Source organism: Amyelois transitella, chromosome Z (assembly GCF_032362555.1).
Source record: "Amyelois transitella isolate CPQ chromosome Z, ilAmyTran1.1, whole genome shotgun sequence".
Taxonomy (NCBI): Eukaryota; Metazoa; Arthropoda; class Insecta; order Lepidoptera; family Pyralidae; genus Amyelois; species Amyelois transitella.
In genome coordinates, this window is record NC_083535.1 from 4,387,726 (window position 1) to 4,398,170 (window position 10,445).

General features: G+C 34.1%; 1 protein-coding gene across 1 annotated transcript; it reads right to left on the minus strand.

The window, feature by feature from the left end:
* Positions 1-612: 612 nt before the first annotated feature.
* On the minus strand, positions 613-10,445 carry LOC106130547 (alpha-tocopherol transfer protein-like). The gene is made up of 7 exons (XM_013329402.2): positions 10,366-10,445; positions 4,795-4,980; positions 4,316-4,475; positions 3,644-3,705; positions 2,562-2,755; positions 1,620-1,824; positions 613-1,468 (listed from the first exon to the last, which is right to left on the minus strand). The coding sequence occupies exons 2-7, from the start codon at positions 4,976-4,978 to the stop codon at positions 1,260-1,262; spliced, it is 1,014 nt and encodes a 337-aa protein (XP_013184856.1). The 5' UTR covers positions 4,979-4,980; positions 10,366-10,445; the 3' UTR covers positions 613-1,259.

Sequence of the window (10,445 nt, forward strand, 5' to 3'; positions counted from 1 at the left end):
AGTGGTACAAAATGTTCCTGTTTTCACGTTAATCACACCCCAAGAACACATTGACCAAATTCTAGTTTTCCATTTAAATAAATACAATTTATAAACATTTGATTATTTGACGGTAGTTTTAAGCCGGCCTTTTTGAAATATTCTAGTTCTTACCCACTGCGCCAAATTCGACGTGCCATAATGTTGTTAAATTTAAATAAGGTTGAATAAGAGGCTTAGGCCGAACTCAATTTTGAAGCATGTTTCTCAATATATAATGAACCCATACTGGCTGGATAAGCTTCCTATTTTAACTAACCCATTTATAAAATAAATAATTACCTGTAAAAATTTGAAAAAATCATACCTGTCAATATGAGTTCAGCCTAAATAGTCCATCAAGATCAAGCTGCAGGTCGATTTTGAGTTGTTTTGTTTAGAGATTAAGAGCTTATCTTGTTGGACGAAGCCTTATTCGTTGCATTTTTTAAGAGGGTTTGTTTCATAAGACGATATGAATACGCATTAATTTATACCATTTTAGGTAATAAATGGATTTTTAATAAATAACAAAAACTATGTAGCATTTTATTCAACTCCCGTTTTATTCATATAATGGTATTTAGTCTTATGTGAGATTATGTACATTAACAATTTATCTTAAATATTAATTGTCCCCGAAATACAAGTCAATGTACTTCGTAATATTTATTTTGCCACTTACAAATAAGTAATTACTCTATTACTGATTGTTGCTATAGCTATAATGAATAGCAACGATTCTTAAAATAATCAAATGATTACCCAGTACAAATAACGTACACATTATGTTTTTAACGGTAACAAGGCGGGAATCCTTATCATTACAAGCAGATGAACTTAAATATCACACATTTCATCTGATCTCGTTTAACAGAATATTGGAACATCATAGTTACTTTATACGTATAATAATGTTTGTGTATGTGTAGCTTTAATTGAGAGAATTTACATCTCACTGCAGGACCTATGCCTGTTTATTTCTAAATACATAATTGATTTACTAGATATCAGCTACCAGTCGGAATTAATACAATGTTGCAAAAAATGGGGTAATTCAGTGGAATTAAACATATTTTTTTACAAATTTATCTGATTGATTTCAAATGTATTATCGTCCATGACGTCCCTACTCGTACCAACAAAGCGACGTCGATACTTAATTACATAAATACACGAACCTAATTCATGTACACCACGAGAAACACCCTATTTAAAGACATCTAAATAAAATTCAGTCTCTAATCAACTTCAAGCTTTCTGAAATTTCCTGTGAGTCCTCGCATAGCATCTCCGACGGCGTCTGCGCCCGCGCATGTCTTCACGCCGGCTCGGAGTGCTGACACAGCGCCTTCTCGCGCCGCTTCCGAGTACATCTCCAATCGGACGGCCATTTTGTCGTTCAACAACAAAATGTCCCTTTTGCGCGCCAACTCTTCTTTCCATAATTCTGAAAACATTCATTAAAAACTTTATTGTGTTACACAACGACTTGTTATTATATACTTTTTAGACCAATTCTATTCTACTAATACATACGTTATTATTATTAGTGCCCCTACAAAATATTTTCTCTTCATACGCTGTCTCATGATACTCACCTATCATCTCCTTCATCGGCATGACTCCGCCGTATTCTTTCGGCAGTAATCTCTTCTCGATTTCCACATCTTCTGCCGCGCTGTATAGTCGCACTCTTTTCCTTATCTTGTCAGATATGAGGGCCATACCGAAGTCCAAAGCGAATTTTATCGTCGGGTGTACATTTACGCCGTAGATCTCTTTGTGTCTCATTGGGATTGTTCTCTGCAATGTTATATTAAATTAAGTAACTTATCGTAGGTAAAAATGTCAACAGTGTTACATCATCTAGGTGTGTTCCCAATTCTAATATTATTGATTGTTTTAGAACTCAAGGTACTTACAAAAGCTAAGAGTCCATTACCTAAATTCCATTTGTTAGGGTACTGAAATAAATATACTTAAATCTTAAAATGCCTTTTTCTGAAAAAATATATATCTAATACATAATGTATGGTTAGAAGCAAAACAATCTATTACGAGTATGATGTCTGTTATTTAATTAAGTTTTGTTTTCCCATTAATATACAAGTATTTTGCAATACAAAGAGATTCATTTCTTTCCGTACCTAATGACTATCGGTGATTTGACGGGGTTATTTTTACACAGTACTCACAAGCACTTATCCTCACACTTCCCCAAATAGGCGATAGGGACCAGAACCAAATATCTACATAGTTTATTTTTCTTTTAGCATAAAATCATGGACAGATATATTTATATTGGAAGGTTGTCGTAGTGAAGTTGTTTTATCACCCTTTTGCTTTGCGGAAGATTGAGGATAAGTACTGTGTAAAAATAACCCCGTGTTGTTTTTAACCATACGGTTCAACAGCGGCACTTACACGGTTATATGCGTTTGTTGATACTAGAACCATGGTACAGTTCCATGGTAGAAATCGGAATGGTATTGTTTTAATTATATTAATCTATGTTACGTATGGATAGGTACGAAACACACCTCTCCATTCTTCACGATCCGCACTGCTTCTTTAGGTGTGAAGAGGGTGAGGTGGGGGAAACTGACTCCGCTGCCGTCGGCAAAATGTACTAGCCCTCGGACCTGGGTCTCCTCGTCTTCCATCAGTGTCTCGTAGCATATGCCCATGACGCGGCACATGTCCTGGTTTGTGTATTTGTATGGATCGAATACGCCTGAAAAAGGAAATTATGAACGAATGAAACTAACAAGTGTATCAGGAACAAGGAGCTAATTGATCTTTTTGTTAGCAACAAACTTTTTTCCAAGCTTTTGCATGTGGAGAGATTCCTCCCTCGTTTTTTTAATAATTCAAAATATGTATACGAAATTTCAAGAAGATTACTAGCTTTGTTTAATACCTCTTCAAAGGTAATTCTTTATAATTGAGAGTACTAGCGTTTTATAGGTACGATACCTATTTTTGATACGCTAAGGTGTTTGATAAAACAAAGAAATATTTAGACTCAATTTCGCAAATGTTAGATTTAAATCGGTCAAGTAGTTTGCTTATTTGTTACCATTACAACAAATTTTATCTCTCTATAATTTATATATGTATAATGTACAATGATAAATGTAGTGTAAAGATAAAGTATGATGATGGAAATAAAATACTTTAAAATATTACGTGCTTGCTTTATGCGATGAGTGCAAAAACTATTTTAAATAAATAAATATATACTTATCTTTTGCGGCAAATAAATACAAAAAGGCAATCTTGAACGTACGTATGCTGAAATGCTCAACAAGGTTATGGAATTGATATTTTAAATGTATAGTAGACTAAAGATACCTTTATAATTTATGTGAATTATCAATGTTATTTATCTACTTAGTACGTTGACACAAATAAAAGTTTATTTAAAATATTCAATGTATTTTGTCGTAATCGGAAAACAATTTAAAACAATTATAAAAGTATCTACCTACATACCTACCCATCAAATATTCGCATAAATTATGTATTGTTTCCATACAGACCTGTATATAAAGTGCAATGAAAATACATACGGGCGATAAATAAATACCAATGAATGAGTATAACCGATATTATGGATTACCAGGCCTATACACGACAACGCGACGGCCTCCCCTATCTTTGAATGGGCTCACGAAAATGTACCTGTAAAGAAAAAAAAATTTACATTGAAATAGGTACGCATGAATTTTTCACGTAAAATAAGCATTGTATAAGCCAAAGGCCGGTTAGTGACTTAATGTAAAGCTGGAAAGTACATTGGTCAAGTACCCCTGACTCGGGTTAAAAATTAGTGACCCTTAGATCACGCTGTCGACTTTTGGGTACAATTTTTGTTTTTTCTCTCTTAAAAATAATATGCCTACTGGTGTGTTGGATGTTTTGTAATTGTACGTGTCTTATAGTTACTTATAATTTATTATTCTACCTCACATAACAAAAAATCATTAAAACTGCTCTTAATAACCCAATCAAAACATTGTAATTAACTAGTGCTGTACGGTTTCCGGCACTTTAGAATAGAACCATTCCATATCATTTTCATGGATGACGTAAAAGGCGATAGAGGACAGGCTTACAAACGTGGGATTTCTCTTTTAGGCTAGCAACCTGCAGTTGCAGGTTTATAGTGATTTGAATCTCAATTCCATCATTAAGCCAAAATGCTGAAATCAGTCTCAGTCAGTTCAAAACTGTAGGCTCTGTCTACCCCGCAAAGGATATGGACGTGATTTTATGTATGAAATAAACTTACCCCAGGTCAATAAGCTCCATCATGGTGGGTAGTTTATAATCGAGCTGGTTGAATGCGATACCCCATGACTGCCTCAAGAGGATGTACCTCTCGATGGCTTCCTGGACCATCGGCACGCTGAACTTCTTGGCACGCAGAAATCGGAGCAGGAAGCTTGCATCTGTCGAGTATAAATATAGTATTTGTAAATGATACTGAAAGACTAACAGATTACACTATAGAGATGTGATTGACCTACACAATTCACCTCCATAGTTATAGGTGGATTCAGGGTTCCTTTCTTAAGAGGTGATTGTGCAACCGGGACTAACGGATGATAAGAGTGTGATCCAAGCTCCAATTATGATATTTATTTGTATTGTTACAAAAATAAGAGTTATAAACAACAATTATTCCGATTTCCATATGGTTGTGTGGCTTTCCCCTTACGGGGAACGTGGGATCCGGTAGCCATTGTAAAGTTAGAAGAAGATTTTTACCGAGTCTGACAGCCAAGAACTTGGGGTTCTGTTCCATCCAGCTCCTCAGGGAAGCTAGTGCTTGTGACCTGGAGTTCTCAGTCTCCCGCAGCTGCTCCTGGGCGATTCTCTGGGTCTCATCGGGCAGGGGACAGCGGTAATCGTCCGCTGGCGTGAGATACCGTTTCGTTAATCTTCGGGACATTTCTAGAACACAAATAAAATAAAAGGTTAATATCCACATTTTTATCTGCCATTTCGATGATTTGTCAGGAGATGGGAGAAGATTTTTTTTAAGGCAGAGGATTATGTCTTGAATATATATAATCATGTCTTTATCCCTTACTAGAAATCCATAATCAGCTGTATGGCTTAATGATGGATTAAGTTTAATAATGTTTTTTTTTTGTATGTTTGTCTTCACTATTTGGTAAGGATATATACCTCGCTTTTTTATCAAGACAAGAATTACGGCAAGTGTAAAACAAAAGAGATTACAATAATAAATTGAATATGTATAATTTTCCCTTTTTAGTACATTAATTTCATTATTTTACTACAATAGTATGAAAATCGAAAACAATGATTGGAAAAATAGCCAGGTGGATGAAACGCATTCCATATTTTTTTTCCGTATCTTGCCATTTGTTCTGCCATTTAGGATATTGTTAGAGTAGTAAAGTTAACCACTAAACACTTTCACATAAAAAAAAATACTTTAAATATAAGACGAAACCAAAAAATTTAAATAATGTGGAACAAAATGTTCACATTGTGAATTTCGAAAACAAGAAGGAAACCGAAGATATGACCTGAAAACTTTTTTTAGTGGGTCAAAATCTGCAACATGGCAAATCAAATGTTGAAATATAGAAATGTTTAAAGTCACGCCTATTTCTCGACCGGTTATATAACATCGAAAAAATGATATCGCAGGTTGCTCAACCCGACACAAAGATTCAGACATTGCCCCATCTTGTGTTGTAAACGAATGCATCATTTGTTTTTGTTTCCGTAGGTACGTGGGTTACACGAAAAGATTTGCGATACTACAAAAAAGGTTTCCTGGACAAATTTTTTTTAATACATGAATCTTTTTAATTGAAGTTCTCTCTCCACAAGCCTTATTTTATGCGTGTGAACTAGTTGAAGTGAACACTTATTCAGTACGCCTCAGATACAACTGCCCGAACGCTGACGCGCGTTTAGATTACATTATGATTTTATTTATTTATTTTTTATTTTCTAATTAAATGAATACTCTAGGAATTATTAATCGCCATTGTCTTTTATTTTGAAAACAATTAGCACGTTGCTAGCACGTTTTATTCCGTAAACGACGTCAATGGCCACCTTTTTTATTTTTCTCCCAAAGCAAATGGGACTGCGCTTAAATTCGTTATACCAATAATTTTTATTAGAAGTGCCTTTATCCATGAATACCACGCGTAGGTTAGGCTAAAAATTATAGCTTAAAATTTAAATTATTAATTTTTCACAGGAATACGATGTGTAGGGATTAAAAAATTGTTACGCATCTATTTATTTAATAAATACTTAATTAAACTTTTACGTCTCTGAATAAAAAGAAGCGTGGTTCGGCCGTATGGTTTTTATTGTACCAATTCTACAAAAGTTCCACAATAATGAAAATGTTTCTTTTATAAGGAGACAGTTTTCGCTAATTGAAGTCTACCAAGTGCCGGGCCTACAACTTATTGCGAAAGTTTCATTATGCATATTGCTTATGTACTTGCCACATGTCACGTTGGCAATGGTTGGCCTTGACTTGGTTACAATATCCGTTGGTTTCAAATATTAGTTAAGTTTGCTTTGAAAGAAAATATTGTAAATTAAAGTGACTATTGATGAGGATAATTACTGTGGCCGATTTTAAAATTCGAACCATTTGATCTTACACCTTTTGTATAAGTACGCTATGCACTTCAAACAAATTGCGCTTGCTCGATTTTTCTTCGGCAAAATTTCTTTTGTGCCATTTAAACATTAATATAAAATATTACTCAATAATAGGACGCCATATTAACTACAACAAAAGCTGCGTCTGATTGTGGCGCAACTTTAATTGCGCATCGATGTCGGCGACCCAGACTTTTGTGGGTCATCAGTGGGTACCTAATGTAGGTCTTTATCCCGTAGACGGTAGAAGTCACGATGAGACGACATTATTTGTTGTATAACTTCGATAAAAAAAGGAAAATAGTTTTGTTTCAAGATTGTATTATTTTTAAAAGACTTAGATAGGTATTTTGGCGGCCTAGTAGTACTAAGTAAGTAAGTACCTAATTTTGCAAGCATTTTTATTTAAATATTGCGTTTTGTCGCGAATAATGAATGATACCTTATTTTTAACAGACTAAAACATATTTGGCTGTCTGTACATATAATGCGGTGGTAAAGTGAGATATGTTGTTCTTCTGAGTCTCGGGTTCGATGTCTTCTTTTAGTCATGATGACAAAATAACTTCTCTCATTAGCCTGGGGTTTTAGATGTTTATCTTTCTATTTCTAGAATTATTTTGGAGATAGGTCAATCTTTTTTTTGTTTGGCTTGTATTTATTTTATCAGAAACAAAATTTTTACCGAAAAACTTCTGTGAAGGGTGCGATAGAAAACACGATGAGAGAGATAGAATAGAGGCGAGCGACCATGCGTTATACGAGGTAGCAAAGCCTTAAAAATACTGAAATACCAATTTAAGCTGGATGGCTTAATGATATAATTGATACGGCTACTAATAAACACAAGTTTTCAGATGTTAATATAATTTGTTAATGTAACTAATCCCTACGAATACTGATATGATTCAGATTACAAAATAGCAGTCAGACAAGACTGCCATTGTAACGGTCTCTTGCCAAAGACCCAAGGAGAGTGTTCATAAGATTTGCAATATCTAGATCTCATATTATACTCAAACTAAAATCATTATATTGATTACGCAGATATTTGCTGAATGTTTTCCGGGAGCAAAGTGGGTTGTGGTTGAATTTGCAATAGTAATTTCATTTTGAGTTGATTGACTAATTTAATTTTAATGTGTCTAGACCTCTACTTCATCGTTGTAGGTACATATATTGCCTATTGCATTCGTTGTAAAAGAACATTTTGTTAATCAGGTAAAGTACTCGTAAAAATCTGAATCAAATTGTTGTATTCTGTAGTACTATAGTTCACTGATCGTTAAACATTATACCAAAATGGCAACCAAGTACTCTGCATTTGAGTGATTTTGGGTTCTCCCAAATTTTATGTTGAGATAGTACCTACATTGTTCTTATTGATTTAGCCTATAGTACGCCTTTAAGTATTTTTTTTCCCGTTTCGTAAATACAGACAAAAGTATGTTCTATTGAGAGTGTATATAACTTTAGTTTGTTACAATCGATCAAGGGAATAAAATATTTAGTAATTTTCTTCTAAGTTTGCCAGAAAATTATTTGAAGACAAAGGCCTTTAAAATTTCATCAAGCCAAAAGCTGAACGTTTCCTATTAGTCTTTTTCAAGACTGTTGACTCTGTCTACCCCGCAAGGGATATAGATATGACTATATGTATGTAAATTCCTATAATTTCGTGACTGTATTTGTGTATTTCATATCACAGATTCGAAAAAAGATTTAACAAGAACAATTGTTGTCAAACAATTGACCCTGAATATGATTACTTATTATTATTTTTATGTGCGGTTTTAATGTCAAATTACCATTAATGTAATTTACTTGTATCACTCCCACCAATAATAGAAGGTACCTAGCAACCAATATTTAAATCAAACAATCATTTCTGTAGATTTCATCTTCATTTGAATCGGAGAATCGCTAACATTGACTTTGACCTAGAACAATATGTAATTCAATCTAGATTTAACCGCGAAGTAAACGGTCCACTTTCGCTGTTATCTCATGACAATTTACTCTGCAAAGGAGGTTATGTTTTGACACCTATCTGCGTTTCTTTATTATCTCACTGGTTTCCGCCCGCGGCTTTGCGCACGTGTAATCGCAGCCTATGTTTTTCCGTTCCCTTTTGTTACACACGAGGAAGCTATATACAAAATGAAATCTTTAGATTGTTCGGGTTGTACGTTAATATCTCTTTTCTATATTAATACTAGCGGCCCGCCACGGCTTTGCCATATCACATTACCGGGATTATACTATATTTGTGGTATCGGCCACCTTATGTATATGTAAATCATATTATGTGTCTTAATAACTATTGCATAGATTTGCTAAGATTACTCATCGGTTGTTCTTATCATCAATGTGCGGTCATCGACCTACTTTTACCACTGGGCAAAAGTGATGGATGATCTTGTGAAACCGACTCTGTGCACATCACACGTGTTGTTGAAATGTCAGATATTTACTAATTAAGGTATACGTACGTTATTATTTAGTTACCCTCAAGGGAAAAGCTTTCATAAAAGGAAAAGCTTTCATGAAAAAGATAAGACGAATGTGGGATTCAGAAATCCTAAAAACTGTGAATATATAGTCTCTGCCTACCACTAGTGTCCAATTTAGCTCTGTTTCAGGGAAGGAAGCGTGTTCTTATTAAACCATTGAAATAACCATCAATTAAACACATTTATTGGTGAACAAAGCACAGGCAGTTTAAAAGGTACAGATGGCTTCCACAAAATGACCTAATTTATCGCGGGGCTTACCTAATACGAAAAAAAACCGATTATGGTGAAATATATCTTCTAGATGGCAGAGCAAAAACGGACAATTTAAACTCTTTCTCAGCATATTGTTGCAGGCGATTAAAGTATAGAAACTTAAAACCTATCAGTGAATGAGTTTTCCCAATGCTTATACTAACAAATATTTTTATGGCAAGTAAGTTCTTTGCCGTCTATGAACCAGACTTTTAAAGCAAACACGTACGACTGCATTTGCCAGAGAGACATAAAGATAATAAAATTTTAACCGACTTTAAAAGAATGAGAAGGTTCTCAATTCGACCGTACTTTATTTTACCGAAGTAAATAAATAAGCGTCATTCCAAGGTTTTCAATTTTCGCTCCCGCGGGACTCACCGCTGTTTGCGTAAGGTTTAGTTTTAAAAGTTACTTAACTAAATAAACTTTTAGTTAGTATCTGAAACTAACGCAAATTGATATTAAGTTATATTTATAATGTAATATAAATATACAGAAATTCCCGGAAAATAAATTAATCAAATTGGAAGGAAAAAAAATCGTATTAATAAATTAAGGCTATTAGCGTAAGTAAAATATGCAGAAACGAACAAGGGATATTGCATTTACTTGTAAAATATTGTATTGAGTTCAAGTACATTATCTTTACAAATGAAGAATCCTATAAAGGGCAGGGAAACAATAGGTATTTAAATGTAACAGTTTAAATTTTACATTAAATTAATTAGAACAGAGCATAAAATATTCGCATAGCAAAATTAGGTCGGGCTTTGAGTAATATATCGCAGAGCTTTTTTATAGAAATTAACACTCTCATAGTCACAAAACAATGAATCCCATGAAATTGATGAAAGGCATGAAAATCCTTTGCTCGTTTCTTTAGATTGGCGCGAAAACTCACTTGTCAAAAAATTTTAAATCCGAACACCAAAATTTTTTTCGAACTGTGCAAGCACGGGCGTCTTACACCGCGAGTCGAAT